At 45.4% G+C, this 16,716-nt stretch overlaps 1 protein-coding gene across 1 annotated transcript in view; it reads left to right on the top strand.

Annotated features, from left to right (window-relative positions):
- The window catches only part of LOC141934321 (acid-sensing ion channel 2-like), a 53,376-nt gene extending 37,206 nt beyond the window's left edge, over nucleotides 1–16,170 (top strand). Inside the window, exon 2 of the mRNA XM_074849681.1 lies at nucleotides 16,086–16,170. Within this exon, the coding sequence (XP_074705782.1) occupies nucleotides 16,086–16,094 (9 nt within the window). The 3' untranslated portion in view covers nucleotides 16,095–16,170. The remainder of the gene's footprint in view (nucleotides 1–16,085) is intronic.
- Nucleotides 16,171–16,716: the final 546 nt, after the last annotated feature.

Genomic DNA, 16,716 nt, shown 5'->3' with positions numbered 1-16,716 from the left:
AACAACACAGCCCACAGACGTGGGCATACAGAGCTCCCTGGTCAGACCCAATGGCTCAGAGGTGCCCTCAGAGAGACTAAGGCAGGGCAGGGAAGGAGTGAAATGCTGAGGAGCTCTGGCTGGCTGGACCCTGCCCAGCCCTGCAGAGCTCCGGCAGTGCTGGAGGGCAGCAAGCAGGCTGTGCTTTGAACCCTACCCCCTCATGGGGAAAAAACAGGGAAGTAGCCCCAGAGGCTGCTCATCTGGAGCTTGCTCACCTCCTTGCCAAGCAGCAGTGCGTTTACAAGGAGCTGAGCAAAATGTCACTTTAGTCCAAGTTTCATCAACACCGAATCCCAGCAGGAGAGGGCAGAGACAAGGGTGAAGGCAGAGATGGGTTTTTCACTACACCTGCAAATTTCTGGTAATGTTTTGGCTTCCCTGGTTCAGCCCAGGGCATGGGCTCAAGCAAAGCTCAGACAAATAGGTATGTGTGTGTGTGTATGCCTATTAGCCATTTCCCTAGTTTTGCGTGAGAAACGGGTTAAAATTCAGAGCAGAAAGGTGTCTTGCTCCTGAAAAGCAAGCAGAGGAGAGGAAGGGCTAACCCACTGCGTTGCAGAGGCTGCAGTGTGTAGGTACCTGTGCAAAAACATCTAGCAACCTTGTGTGTACAATCTGAGCCAGAGCAAGCAACACACAGACCACCAGATCCTGCACAAGCCCCCAGCCACTCCACACACCCACGGGCATGACAAGGGGCACATCCATATGAAAACACCCATCTCCACATGAGCAAGGTTTTCTGGAGAGCTCAGAGCTGCCTGTGCCAAATTTCTGGCTGAAGGTGCTCATCAGCTAGCGGCAGCTTGTTTGTTTATCAAATGACGGAGTTAATTCCACCTTCGGAGGTTAATAGGAGCTGCTTTGCCCTGCCAAGGGGTCCGTGCTGTCACCCAGATGGCACTGGTGACCAGGAGGTGCTGAGCTACTCTGGGTGTAAGCAAGTGATGCCTCTGATGGCTGTTGAGCGGGCCAGCTCTGAAGGAGTTAAATGATACTGAAATCCTGGGCTGCTGTATTTTATTTCTGTTTCCCTTCAGTGGAAAGCTCGACCCTGGAATCATTTATTGGACATTGACAGAACATTTCTTTTCCTCCTTAACATGAAAAGATTTGGGAGGTAAGGATTAATCTCACGTATAAGTCACAAGTTTGGCACGAAAGCAATCTAGCTAACTTTGTGCTCAAAGTGCCTTTCTCAGCATTAGTCCTTGAGCTGGAAAGCCGCGTGCAGGCAGGAGTGCCAGTTTTGAGCAAACACAGGAAATCTCTCTGGGCCTGATCCCTCTTTCTCATTGCAGCAAGAATAGGCAGAGGCAGCGCTGAACCCTCCGATTTGGTGCCTTTGGAAAGCTTGAAAGAGGAAGGACTGTTCAAGGAAATGAAAAACCTGGTATCTCAGAGTTACGGGACTCTGGTCTGATGATATTGCTCAGTCATCTTGGTATGAGGGGTCTGCCAGGTAAAGAAATACTCAGAGAATATAGTCTTTGAAACGTTTACCAAAAAAACCAGCATGGGCAATGGCCTCCAGGGATGCAGTAAAGAGAAACTGCCTCTGGCCCCATCCTCAAGCTCATCTCTGCACCCACGTGAGCCACGAACCCCGAGCAGGACTGGAGCCGTTTGCAGCCTTTAATAGATCTAATCCTGTCAGCACCTCCTCGCATGGCAGCAGAGTGCTGACACCCCCACTTTACAGCTGGCGTAATCAGACCCAAGAGAGCTTGGCTGAACTTGTGGGCCCTCACTCTCATCCCAGGTCCACTTAAGCTTCATTAATCATTGCACGAGCAACGCAGCCACCCTTAGCTGGCAGGAAGGTGCTGAGCTACTGCAGCAGAGCCCAACCTCAGCCATCAGCACTGTGTTAAAAGCAGAACAGTCTCACCTATAAATAGAGAGTTGTGTCTCAGTGGGGTCCAAGTTTAGCCGGAAAGTTTTTAATTGAGAACTGGTGAATGCACAGGCACTATCCTGAAGGCTTATGAATTTGTGGGGCTGTCTCATAATTGATCCCCATTTTGATGTAGCATGAGAGTCTCTCAATGCAGGTGAAGGCCTTTTGCTGTGAAGGGAAACAGGGATTCGGTAGAAATGTTCCAGTGCAATTGCCTTATTCTGAAAAGAGCTGAGGCGCGTGTGGATGTGACTAGGCTTGCAAGTGTTTAAGCTCTTTAGAGAAATTGCATGTCATTCTTGGCTGGTTTACAGCTGTAAACATCATAAAGACAAAAGCGTTGTAGTACTGAACTCAGACTGTACCTGCTCATGCTAATATTTAAGAGTAGATGGACTGCAAAAGAAATAAAAGCAGAATTCACTACTTTACTCTTCTTTCTCACCTCTGACGGGCAGTGAAATGCTTCGCTATCTACCATACCCACTGCTTTTAGTCTAAGGCTAAGCACTGCAACAAAATTGATGGAAACAGAGAATAGCCTTTGTGAGCCAGTATTAGGAGTGATTGCAGATCTAATTAAAGATTCCCTGATATTTGCATTAAAACCTTTGGAAGTCCTGTTGAAGGGCAGAACACAGCTGTATTAAATACGGACCACAGCAGTCTCTTGCCCAACATCTTTCAGGTAGCTGTAGAGGTCGCAGAGAACTGGGGATGAGTCTCTTTAACCAAGTAACAAGCAATAGGACAAGAGGGAATGGACTCAAGTTGCACCAGGGAAGGTTTAGACTAGATATTAGGAAGCGTTTCTTTCCAGAAGGGGTTGTTGGGCGTTGGAATGGGCTGCCCAGGGAGGTGGTGGAGTCCCCATTCCTGGAGGGGTTTAAGAGTAGGGTCGACATAGCCCTGAGGGATCTGGTGGAGTTGGGAACTGTCAGTGTTGGGTTGATGGTTGGACTGGAGGATCTTCAAGGTCTTTTCCAACCTAGACGATTCTGTGATTCTGTGATTCTGTGATCTTGCAGCCTAAGTAGAGAAGGCAAGAAAAAGGTGAGGGTTGACTACCTGCTACCAACCATGTGCTGCAGAGGAGAATGGAGACAGGGGGAGTTCAGACAAGCTGCGCGAGGCTGTACCACGAGTCCATGATACAGCCAAGAGGAGAGCCCAGCTGGAAGGCTTAAGTGGATTGCTCTGTCTAATCACTTGATACCATATTCTTTCCAGTGTCCCCAGCATGTCAAGAGAGGGAATTTATTAAAGACAATTGAAATCACGTTGTTGTTAGCTGTTAAGATGCATAATTTTTATACTTCCCTATTTTCCTATTCAAAGCATTTACTACTCCTCTTCTCTAAAGATTGTGTAGAATCAGGAACTGTCTCAGGATGATATAAAGGCACTGGGAAAGGCAATAAGCAGCTCTACACCAGACACTTTTCCTCCTTTGCAGATCCTCTGGAAGACCTTGGATCTTTGCTTGGCTGGAAGCATGAGAAACTCCTGAAAATCTGACTGCAGTATTTCTAGGTGTGGATCATGCTGTTCCAGATATCTCCCTCAACTTATACAAACTGAAAATCTGTCCACTTTGCACAGTAGCTGCATCCAACTGATTGCAGAGCCCATGTAGAGATAGTGTTTACATATGCAAATGAGCACGCATATATGTTAATAACTTCCATTCAGGAAGTAGAGGGCTACTTGCATCAAGGAGCTGTGGAGCTCCATGCTGCTGTCAATTATTGCCATTGCTTTGGTCCCTAGAAAAACCTGTCCTGCAAGGGGAATCTTTGTTTGCTTTATCATGGCCATAACTTGCAGCCCTTGTCATCTTGACTCAGGGAAATACTAAACACTAAGTCTGAGAAGCAGCTTAAACTGGAGTATGGTGAAACTTGGTAGAGCATCCCAGATAGCAAGGAGCGAGAATTCTGGACAGTTTAAAATGGACTAGTTCAGTTTGCCTTTACTGTTGAATTTTGACATGGGTGAAAAATTTGCAGTAAGAGGCGGTATCCCAGGAGGGGAAATAAAACGGGACCTTTTCGGGAGCACCCACCCCTCCTCTGTGCTCCCTCACTCTCTCTAAAAACACAGCAGGCCTTTGCACAAGGTCCCAGAGCTCAGGGATGTGTGAAAACAGGGAATCACACCTGGTACTGAAGAAAAGTGACAGCAGAGGCAGGGAAGGACAAATGAAGAATAGAGGAGCCAGAGGGAGCTGCTAAGGGAATCCCTCTGCTAAAAATCAGCAGATAATCAGCACATCTAATCATGCATGATGGGCTTCTATCTCCTCAGCACTTCAGAGCCAGCAAATCTCTGCACTCCTACTGATTTTCTGTCTGGATCCTTAGGGGATGGTGCTCACTGAAGATAAGGGTTTCCCCCCTTGGGCTGCAGGCTGAACAAGGCAGGGTGCTGGTGGCTGAAGCAGAAGCACCTCCTGCTCAGAGCTTGCTGCAGAAAGAGGAACCATGTGCAAAAACCTCCTTGTCTGGGGAGTTTGTGTCTACCAAGCAATGCAGAAGAAAAGACTGACCCTGGCCTTGAGCATTGTGTTGCAGGGACAGCTGGTCTTGGAGCATGGATTTGAGAGACCTGGAGCTGGCTGGACTGGGATTGCAGGTGCCACCATTACACCTTTGATGTAATCATTCACTTAAGCTAAATAAAAAGTTACTCTGATTCAAAAGGAAAAAAAGGATATGTTTCTTGTTTATAAAGCTTGAAAAAAATTGCTTCAATTTAAAAAAAATCCTCACTTGTGCACCAGACACTGTCCTTATGATGTTAAAAACCTTGGGTTTGATGATTTGACACTTTTTTAATGGGAAAAAACTTGTTGTCAAAAGAACTGCACTGTATTTTACTCCCCTTCAGCAAGTCCTTGTCACTTCTTGTGAGTTTGTTTTACACTTGGCAGGAGAAGGAGACCGAGGCACCAGGAGTGCTGGCCGTTACCCTTGTCCTCCCTTGGCTTTGCCCTGTCGGGGTGGGAAGGTGGTTGACAGGAGTCAGCAAATAAACCACTGTCAAGCGATCAGGCAACACCCCGGTGCTCGCAGGCAGAGCCACCTCCGCAGGCAGCACTCTCGGTCCTAAGGATGCTGGCGCCCAGAGCTGGTCACACCCATGTGCTTTGGGGCCCATCTCCTCAGGTATCATTTCATGTAGTCCATGACCCAGCTTTTAAAAGGTTAATAGACAAAAAATTGGTTTTGCTGCCTTTATTCCTCCCAATAAGAAGCCTTGAGTAACCTCACCAAGTGCTGAGAGCTACAACAAGAAGGCTCAGTGATGTATTAACAGGCTGAAGGAGGATTTTCCACCCTGAACATCTGAACTCTGAAGTGGAAAGCTTTGGAAAAGCAGGCAGGAGTAGAGGGGTTGCCAGTACACGGTGGCAACACCCGTCTGCTATCCCAGAGGCAACTGGGTCAATCCCTCGGTGCATCACGGGAATGCCTTGCTGCGGGATGTTTTTGCTGGGAAATAAACACCATCCTCGGGATGTTTGTAGAAAGAAGAGGCAGTCCTCTCTTCCCCCTTCAGCAAAATGTGAGAGAGCAATGTAGAAAATTTGTGTGATTAGTAGAAATTGCCTTCCCTTTAATCTTTCATGAGAAAATACAGGAATGCCTTGGGGAGGTGCATATTAATGACATATTAAAGCAATATATAATGGGCCATGCAACAGGTATTAAGCTTCGGCCCCACTCCCTGGCCTCCCATGTGATTCAGCTCATCAGAAGCTATTTACAACAGCATCTTGTCCTATTATGCAAATAGCCTTTTTCTCCCCCATTTGGGTATATGCAATGTTCCCGAGGTACAAGGCATTGGCAGGAAGGCTGCCCTACACTGAAAGAACCAGGGTAAAACATGAGGTGAAAGTCCCATGCCATTAAAATGGAAAAAAACCTCAGTCATGTTGCTTTTCTTGCAGACCTAATCCGCTTTCTATCATATGATTGAAAGCACAAATTGTGTTTAATCCTACCACCAGAATTACTCGTATCTCTATGCTCTAAGCATGCCAGGAATATCAAACTTAGAGTCATCCTTTTGAGTTCAGCTTTTTTGGATTAGTGACTTGTTTGTGGATTCTCTCCTGAAGTACTTGCGTGTATTTGTTAAATAATCTGGACAAACTTTACCTTTGGCAGTGAGTTATCAGCTTGACAGCTGTCTTTGCCAGGGAAAAGGACTGGAAATGTACACTTCAGATTACATGGTTGCCAGCTCTAGCAATTTTATTATGAATCTTGCAAAATTTAATGTTTTCCTTATAGTATCAGCTCTTCTGATGAAATCTGAACGTACACACTGATGTCATTACAAAGCACAGCTCTGGGCTCCCAGTTGCAGAGGAAAGGTTGCAAGTGTGACTAAAAAGGCTGAAAAGCCAGGCAGTAAATGAAAGGTAGTCATGTTCTTTCATTTAAATCTCCTTACTTTAAAGCAAAATCTCATTGTTTTGTGGATAACTAGCTAGCTCAGTTAGAGCAGGGCTTCTGGAGAGGCAGATTGCTCAGTACCTACCCAGATAAATGCAGACATACATACGTACACACGCACCTGCAAATGCGTGAGCATACTGAGCTATCAGCAGGGGAGAGGGGCAGGGGGAGCATGCTGCCTGCCCACAAAACCCTTATAGCATGCCAAATCCTCCCCTGGTCCTCAGGCCCTCGCTTGAGAGCTGCTCACCCCTCCACTCCCTGCAAGCAGCTCCTGAGTCCCTGCAGTGCTGAGATCAGTTCTCCGAGCAAAATCCTCATTGCGATGTTTCTGCCTCCAGATGTCCTAAACTTTAAATGATGCAAAACCTGATGTTCATCCCTAGAAATCTTGTTGTCCTGGGGTTCTCTTTTCACTCTGTCCCAGAAATTTGGAGAGCCAGACAGAGCAAATATTTGGCAAAATATAATGCAAACACCTGCAAAACCCACTACCTCAACCTCTGCCAAGCACTGCAGCCCTCTCTAAATCATCTATGGTGCTATTTAGAGAAACTGTGAGGGCTGCATGAGATGATGGGAGGATAAGTAACAATTTGTGCTTTAATGCAAGCTAGTAATCACAGGATGTCTTCTGAATGTGTTCTGTATGTCAGCAAAGCAAGGGTCCCCTGCCCTGTGCTTTCCTAAGCTGTTTCCCCAGCCCCTCTGAGAGAGCTTTCGTAAGCAGAGAAAAAGTATAAGCACTGTGTTTTTGATGTGTCACATCCATCACTGGTTCAATCAGGAGAGATTGTGTAGATGCTGACAAGATGTTTTGTCTGTGAAACTGTTTAGACTGATTTAAAGCGCTGGGACTTGTGCTTCCAGGATGCACGACTGCCTGGAAACGGTTGTTATGGCAAATGGGCAGGCAGTGGTGACTGTCAGAAGTGATGAGTGTTGGGAAGTCAGTGGGCTTGGGGGGCAGTTTCCTTCCCAATGCTGAATTCAGCAGTGTCAGAGGCTGCATGTGGCCGGGGAGAGGCAGGGATGCTCCCTGTCCAGTCTGCATCCAATGCCAGTGCACCAGGCGTGGACACATCAGGGTATTTTCTGTCAGGCTTTCATGCAAAAGAGGTGCAAAGATGCACTTGGGCCAGACCCCAAAGTCCTTCAGACTTTTCCTGGTGACTGGATTAGATGGTGAACAAACCTGAGCTGCCACATGGGTACGCGACTGGCCAGGATGAGAGATCTTCAGCCCATGGTCTCACCAAGCACTGGAGAACTATGGAAGTAGCTCCTGGGTTTTGCCTTCTGGGAGCTGGGGGCTCTTCATGGTTCAGGTTTCCAGTGCTTGTGTCCTGTGACAGCTTTTTGAATTTAGCTGCTGCTTTAACCTGTAGCAAAGCAGCTGTCAAGCTGGAGCAAGGGAGAGCCCTTGATCTGGTAGGTCAATGAGCAAACAGCCCATCCAAAGGGGAGAGCTGGTCAGGAAGAAATTAGCTGCTTGAGTCTCTTCCACTGGAGGAAGGAGCAGATATTTTTAAAAGCAGCTGGGTTTCCATAGAAACCCCAGGAAAGGGTCCTGTAATCGTATGGGGGAAGGGTGTTTTTTTATTCAGTCCAAACAGCTGCCAAGAAGTTAAATGCTGAAGGTGATGCAAAACCCTTATCCCACAGCTGAGCTGGGAGGGGAAGTTGCTTGTCTCTTATTAGTGCTTTTATAGCTGCATTCAAGTTGCTGCACTTTTCTTTGAGAGTTTTAGATGCTTTCCATTGCCCAGTTCCCTTCCAAAAGAAAATAACCCCCAAATGCTCTGCTGTGCCTGGTGAGATGGAGGCCATCGGCACACGAGACTCCACTATGCAGCCCAAGCTGGGTTAGATGGTGCTTCATCTCCAGATCATCTGCATAATTTGGGATCAGTTTAATCCATAATTGAGTGAGCTGAGTTGCAACCTCACCTGACCGAGAGGATGGGAAAGCCAGAGCTGGGAGGGAGAGAGCAGACGGCAATGGAGCATTGACAGCGGAGCGGGTAGGTAGAGCTGAAGGGTTTTCCTCCATGCAACATGCTCCAGGCAATGTTGTGGCTTGCATGGTGTCCATGTGCTGTTTTGTGGGCAGAAGTAAGCTCAGTCTATATAGCAAACTGATGCCAGTCTCCTCTGCTCATCCTCAGAACTGGGTGCTGGGTTAGGACCAAGAAACATCCTATAGCTGCTGGGTTTAGATGAAGGTTTCCAGGCTCATTAGATCTGCCCCATCCTCAAGGAGAACCACTCCTCACTTGCCCCGAGCACACAAGGATGTCTGTGCAAGTTCAGATCTTGGCACTATCTAGACCAATCATCAATGACAACTGCTAGTCCTCCTCTCTCTGCTTCCACCCCTCATTCCCATACGTGTCTTCCTTTTTCCAGGTGTTGTCACCTGTAGTTATGTGGATCCTTCCTATTTTTGTTAGGTCATCAGCATGGGCAGGACTTGTACACTTGCAAGCCGTGAGCTTTTTGGGGTAGAGCACAAGGAGTAGGTGGTCTGTCATCCCCCCAGCACCCCAGCTCAGACAGGTTTGCTGGAGCTGTCACTAGACTATTGCTCAGTTCCATCCAGGAGCCTCTGAGCTTGTCTAATCCCCATCCCGAGACAACTCTGGACCTTTCAGATCCTGTCTCAATGAGCGCTTGCAGCTTGATTATATAATGGATGAAAGGGTTGCCACTGTCTTAGGTCTCTGGGACCATTCCCTGGCACCTCTGATGTTGCATTTGGGAAGCAGGTGCCCTGGTCATATCTAGCTAATGAGTTTTAGCATATTCCACTTCCATTAATTCTTAGGGTTTTTTTCTGAAGCCCACCTCCATGCTTTCCTGCGCTGACAGCAGCCCTGGGCCTCAGTGAGCATGGCCACAACCTTTCCAGGTCTCAATGCCCCTTTGTGAGAGGGCACACTCTCCTTTAATCTCCAACTCTAAGCATTTTAAACCATGATTACCAGAAGAATTTGAGGCATAGCACATCCTGGAAAGGGAATCAAAGCATTTGCTCAGCCAGGCTGAGAGCCAGTAATTACAGAGTGGGAAGCTCAGTGTTTTCCACCAAGCCCAGCTGCATGGAGGGGAGCTGACCTCCAAAAACACCTGGGGAGCTTCATCACTAGAGAAGGAGGGAAATGAGGATGGTGCACAGAGGGGATAGATCTTAAACTTTGGCTGCCAAGTGAGGTAGATCCAGATGGTATTTGTAGACAATTGCTTTTAGATCTTTGCCCACTGGTGCTGTACCCTCCAGGCACAACTTGTTCAAGTTGGCTTTGGCAACTGGGACTGGGAGAAGTTTCAGCAATCCTGTGATTCCAAAGTTAAAAATCATAACACTCAACCTAAGTATAAGTGTCATGAAAATGCTCTGGAAGTATACTGTTTCAGGGTTTTCTTCTGCGTTTTATGACATAAAGAAGAATAAAAGAACATTCCAGCTTTGGTAAACTTGAAGCAACGAGCTACAGTTGGATGTAGTCCTTTCCCCCTGCTACCCAAACTGAGAAGCTTCCTAAGAAAACCTTGATTACACAAGAATGTATTTTACCTGATGGCAAAAGTTTTGCTCTTAGTAGAAGTGGTAGAAATATTTGGCTCTCCATGGCCAGAACAATAACCTTGAGGATCCCCAGGAGCCATTACATCTTGGTGTTCCTCCTGTGTTTAAGAGATGAGGTTACCATGGGCTATCCTTGTGCTTATAAAAGGTCTTTGCACCTTCATTAGCTCCATGGAGCTCAAAAATAACAAACCACTATCCTGGGTGCCTCAAAACCTTTCATATCCATTAGCTAACCAACATTTTTAAGACCCCATTGAGTTGCTAAATGTGAGTATAGCTCCTTTACAGGTCTGCAAATGTATGCTGCAGCCTTGGGAAACAGGAGCTTCTGCTCTGGCTTGGTCAGACATGAGAACAAGGTGACTTTCTGAAAATTAAAAAGAAACACTTAAGAAAACCCAGATGTGCATACTACTGTGTTTTCAGCCTTCCGAACAACAGACATGTGCCAGGAGCAGAGATGAGGGATTGGACTAGCAGCATTTGTCAAGGTTAGATACTTCTGAAATTCCTAGAAATGCTTCAGCTGAAGCTCAGAGGTAGTAAATAACTCGCCTGTAGACAAACATAGCTGGTGACAGTGTGGAAAAATCATATTTCTTCTAGAATCAGATGACTTCGTGCTTCTGCTGTTTGTGGGCCGTAGCTAATAGTGCTGCTTTCCAACCAGGCCAGACAATCTTTTCAGGCTTAAGTGGAAAATGTCATCAGCCCTAAAATCAGCATCAGCATTATCACTTTAAATTTGTCACGAGGCCAATCCATTTTTGCTGTCACTCTTTAGCATCATGAAGGCCACAGCAGGGCAGGGATGGATAATGAACTGCACTGTACTTGACCCTAATAACTCAGTTTTTTGCCTTAGTGATGCATAAGAGCCATATTTTGAAAAACTCGTTATAATCAAGCTACCTTTGCTCTGGGAGACCACGACTAGATACATAAAGTGGAACTGTCCTAAAAAGGTAAAACCCATTGGTCCTACATGACTGATTATAGAACATAAATGGTTTGCACCCAAGCTCCTTGCTGGATGTAGAAACAGTTTTTGCTAGAGAGATCAAATACTTTTCTCATTCAGAGCAGACAAGAAAACATGAAAATCAACATTCTTCATGAAATTAACTTTCTCTTCATCCACAGTGAAACTTATTGCTTAAATCACTGTGAAGCTTTCACTTTCAACTTGAAATGAAGAGGAAGATGGAAGGATTTAGTTCAAATATGCAGACGTCGAGAGCACCTTGATCTGGGTGGAAATTATATTTCATTTCCAAAATGCTTCATAGAAAAGTCCTTTTAAGTGTGAAATGAAACATTTTGATTTAAAAGGAATGTTGCAAATATTCCATTTCAGCAGTTTCTGCATCCCCGCTTTGTTTTCACCATAACTGCTTCATATATGAAAGTAATTTTGAGTTCTGCACTTGACCACTTTTTGACCAAGTATTTCATTGAATTCCCAGACAGGTCCCATAATTGTAAAACAGCTTTACAAGGAAGGTGCATTTGCATTACAGCACATTGCACAGGTTTGACACTGGCAATGGTGAATAAAATCCTTTAAACACTTGTTAACTCTAGGAGAAGAAACGAGTTAAGCTCATTTGTCTCTTTCGCTGGATGAATTTTTCATTTTCTCTTTCAAGCCCACTGACGTTTGCAAAATGATTTTCTGGCATATGTTCAGTCAATAACAACTGCTGCTGGATTTCAAGTCACCACAAAGTGATGCCTGGCATTAGACATGCAGAGGGGTATGTGCATGCATTGGGTTATAACAAAAATCCTTGATTTTTATCTCATTTGGATACACTTCAGGTATTGGCTTTTTGTGTCTATCATCTTCAGAGCTGTCAGAGTGGTTGGGAACTGTGGCTGATAAATTCCACTTGTCTCCACCTCTGGAAAATGCAACGGAGAGCACCTTTAGAGATGTAATGAAATCATCATTGAGCAAAAAAAAAAAAACCCTCACCTCAGTTTAAACTCACAGCCACTAATTTATGCAAACCTTATATTTCACACAGTTTGAAATCACAGCCTGAGGCACCATGGCCTGGAAAATGTTTGGGTTGACTGGATTCAAAACACTTTTTAAGATTTGAAAGTTTAGTTGCCACTTTGTAAAAAGGGGGAAAAAAAAATCTGCTGTGACATCTCAAGCATCCTTTTGAATGGGGAAGTCATTTCCTTCTTCTCTGTGCATCTCTATCAGATACCATGCAGCCTGAGATGATAACTTCTTTTCCAGTAAACCTTGGACTTTTCCTGTGAATTGAGTAAAGCAGATATTTGATGGAGAAATAAGGCTTTATATTGGCTCATGCTGTCAAACAGTGGGATGAATTAAAATGAAACATGTTCCTTTAAACAGCCCAGTCCTGAGAAAAAGTAGAATTTCCTCTGTGGACTTTGAACAGGGGAGTGGGGGAGGCAAGAGGGAAAATCTTATAATGACCAGCCAAACACTGTAAGAATTAATAAGTATGGATCATTTTTATTGGCCTGACACGAAGTGCCATGGAAGTCATTGCGAGTCTCATCACTGATTTCCGAGTATGTCAGGTTAGGTAGAAGAGGCATAAATTGACTTTGCAAAGTCAATGGGGATATATCGACTTGTACTGCTAAATACCTGGCTCTATCTTTACTGCTTCAGGATCGTGAGGCTGTGAAGTGAGCAGTCTTTAATTAGGAAGTAAGGCAGTTTGGAACTCTATACTTCTATCTCCCTCCTAATTAATCCCAGGATTAATTTTAAAGCTTATTTCCCTCTTTCAGAAAGTTTTTATTCCAGAGATACCCTACTCTGCAGCCAAGGAGACCCGTACAACAAGCTGACTGCAAAAGGCTGTTTGGAGAAAGACAGCAGGCAGCAAAGAGCTCAAATTTTGATTTTTAAAAATTGTTAGATAACTAAATAAATTTTACTTCAAATCACCAGCCTGTGAAGGGATGTTTCAGTGTGTATGTGGAGAGCATTCAGGTGTTTGGGGACATATCTGTGATTAGAATAAGTAAAGCTTGCCATCTGGAGAGAAAATCTGCTTCCTCCTCGATATGGCTGGGGTCGCAGGCAGTTCCACATATGCTATCAACAGAGAATTTTCTTCCTCAGATACCACCTGCTTGGTAATCTGTGTTTATCAATGAATAAGGACTTAATTTGAGTCCCTGGTATCAATCTGTTATGGCTTAGGTGAGGGGTTTGCTTTTCATAGAATCATAGAATCATTCAGGTTGGAAAAGACCCTTGGGATCATCGAGTCCAACCCTCAGCCCGACTCTACAAAGTTCTCCCCTACCCCACATCCCCCAACAGCTCATCCAAACGACCCTTAAACACACCCAGGGATGGGGACTCCACCCCCTCCCTGGGCAGCCTATTCCACTCTCTGACCACTCTTTCTGGGAAACATTTGTTCCTCATGTCCAGTCTGAACCTCCCCTGTTGCAGTTTAAAGCCGTTCCCTCTTGTTCTGTCACTAATCACCTGTGAGAAGAGACCAGCACCAACCTCTCCACAACGTCCTTTCAGGGAGCTGTAGAGTGATGAGGTCTCCCCTCACCTTCTCCTCCTCACACTGAACAGTCCCAGCTCCTTCAATCTCTCCTCACAGGATTTATGCTCCAGGCCCTTCCCCAGCCTCGTTGCCCTCCTCTGCACTCGCTCCAGCACCTCGAGATCTCTCTCGTATTGAAGTGCCCAAAACTGGACACAACACTCCAGGTGTGGCCTCACCAGTGCAGAGCACAGGGGGACTATCACCTCCCTACTTCTGCTGGTCACGCTATTTCTAATACAAGCCAGGATGCCGTTGGCTTTCTTGGCCACCTGGGCACACTGCTGGCTCATGTTTGGTTGCTTGTCAGTTAGAACCCCCAGATCCTTTTCTTCCAGACAGCTCCAGCCACCCCTACCAAAGACTATAGCCATGCAGGGGGTTGTTGTGGCCCAAGTGCAGGACCTGGAACTTGGCCTTGTTGAAGCTCATCCCGTTAACGTTAGCCCACCAATCCAACCTATCCCAGTCCCTCTGTAGTGCCTCCCTATCTTCATGCAGATCGACACTCCCGCTTAACTTGGTGTCATCTGCGGTTTTCTTGCAGGGGAAAAATTATGGTCATTGAAAATAGTCCCCAGTGATGGGTTCCAGGCAACATCCTATGGCAGTTCTTCCCTTGCTGGCTCTCATGGTTTTATTGCCTTGTGATAATTGGTGATTTTCTGAATGCTTTTGTGAATCAGTGAGAAATGCTGCTTTTTGTTCCAACAGTGAGTTTTCCACTGACTTGGTTGCTAGGGGAAGCTTGAAACTGGGACCCAAGAATGACCTGAAAGTTCAAGCACCAGAAAACAAGGAAGAGAAGCCAATACTTATTCAACAGTCTTGTGTTCTGGGGACATGACTGTTGCTTGCTGTAGGGCCACGTCTTGACTGTCTCTTCGCCCTACGGCCCAGCGCCTTGGGAACGAGGAAGAGCTCTGCTGATCGTGCCTGCTGCAAAGGGCAGGGACTGAGCTGCCAATTGCTCAGGGCAAGGGGATCATTGGGTTTGCTATGTGACTTGCACCTGGAGGTTGCATATACATTGCTCTCCCCTCTCTGAAAAAAGAGGAATACACTAGCTGAAGATGTTACTTCCGTCAGTAAGAGATTTCACCAGGGAAAAAGAAACCTTTTTTAATGCTATAGTAAGGAGCTTTCACACTCTGGTCTTGCAAGTGTAATAGAAACTAATAATGGGATCTCCGTCTCCTTGCCAAGCTTCAGGATTTGGCGTCATCCCCTGTCATCAATATGCAACTAATGACTCAAACCATTAAATTATCCCTGGTGCCTTTTCCTGCTGAGTAGGAGGAAAATACTTGTAATGGCTATTTTGGGGGTGTACGTCTATTTGTCTAAAAGAACTTTGAGCATAGAGACATTAATGTTTCCAATGAAATTACACTTGAAATTTTCTGGGTGCGTGGTTTCCTTCTCTGTAATTGTGTCCTTGTGGCAGAGGTAAGGTGGTTCCCTGGTTGTTGTCCTTCTCTTGTCCTTACTGCCATGCAACAACCCTGACCTGCCGGGGCACTTTGTATGACTTTGCTCTTGGTGTCTCCAGTGAGCCTCTTACTGAAGATGTTAGAGATCACCACACTTGTCTCTTCAATATGAACATGTGTCCACCAGACCTGACATCCCAGAATTACTTGACAAAGACCCAAACACATCCAGGGACTGGCAAAGGCTCTCAGTTGCCACTTAACAGAGCGATGTGTTGACAGTGCAACAAAAATTCCCATATTTTTGTCAGCTGAGTTGTCCAAGTGCTTGCCTTGACTTAGGACTGGATTCTTCTTTCTTCTGTACAAGGGACACTTACCTTGGGAAGCAGATGCCACTGAGTCTCTTGCCTTTCCCTGGTTTTGGTCCCAGTGAATCACGTTTCAGATGAGAAGGTTCATCTTGGTGAGGTTGAGCCTACAGCTCTGGCACTGAGTTTTCTGACATTTCAGAGTGTATAGTGTGTGAATATACCTACATGAACTTCCGCAGATGTGAGCAGATGCGTGTTCATAAATATTCATACCTTCAAAGCTGTATGAGTACACACAGGAGATGGAGGCTGCATCACCATTTATCTAGGCAGAGTGCCCCTGGGTTTTGTTGAAGGTCTGACTGAGATATTTAAGAAGGGTACCTGAACATGTGGCTGGATGTCAGTGCTACTGCTGCTCATTCCTTCCACCTCTGCCATCTGTCTTGAAGGGTTTATTCACACACTTTTTTTCAGAGCTCTGGCCTTAGGAACACCCTCGGATGTGTTGTATCTCTTCAGGGAGATGGAGTTGGAAGCAAGCATCATTCAGGCTCTGAAAAGGTTTAAAAATGTTTTTTTACTCAGTGCAACAAGCCAGAATTCAAAACTGATCAATGCATTTCTCAACTCATAAACTCTTTTTCGATACTGCTACTGGAAAAAATAACTTGCCCTATGTGCTTTATGGAGTAATTGGTTATCATTCTGGTACTGTCTACAAAAGATAAGGAAATGCTGCTTTAAAGGTTTTTTTTTTTTTCCACAGAATGCTTAGGGGTTTGAAAATCACTTCAGAAGTATATTTCTACCCTGATCTGAAGACAAGCTCAACTTTTCATCTCTACATCTAAATATCACTCTACATCTGGTCAAAATTGTTTGCTTGTTTGTTATTTCTGGGTGTATTTGAACATAAGCAACGAATCTCTAAGTGTCTGGTCTCCAGTTCTGTTCAACTGGTGTTTAGAAAACAAGGAAAACATTTTAAGGAAGAAAATTCTTCACCTGCTTCCCTTGCAGCGTCAGGAACGGTGTTTGTGTTAACGTTGGGATTCCTTTGAAAGCTTCACCGGGAGACTCGTTTTCTCTCTGAGACTGCCTTTAATGTCTTTTTTAAGAAGCACCCAAATAGCTAAAGAATAATCCAGATCTCACTGAAGCATTCAAAATGGGCTCTTTTAGAAAAGGAGACAAAGATTTATGGCTGGTGAGTACTTGTTGCAATGAGCGTGGAGAACCGTGGCTCTAATAACAGCAAGATTTATGGCTTCCAATCCATCAGCGCCCAAGTTGCGCGAGAGATTTTTATGACTGGAACTTTGTCAAGACAATGCAGGCACCTGAAGGTTAAGTCTCTATTTTCATGAATAAAAGTTACAATGGAGGTTTTTGGTTAT

This window comes from Strix aluco, chromosome 24 (genome assembly GCF_031877795.1).
Source record: "Strix aluco isolate bStrAlu1 chromosome 24, bStrAlu1.hap1, whole genome shotgun sequence".
Lineage (NCBI taxonomy): Eukaryota > Metazoa > Chordata > Aves > Strigiformes > Strigidae > Strix > Strix aluco.
This window is presented reverse-complemented; position numbering and strand designations above follow the sequence as displayed.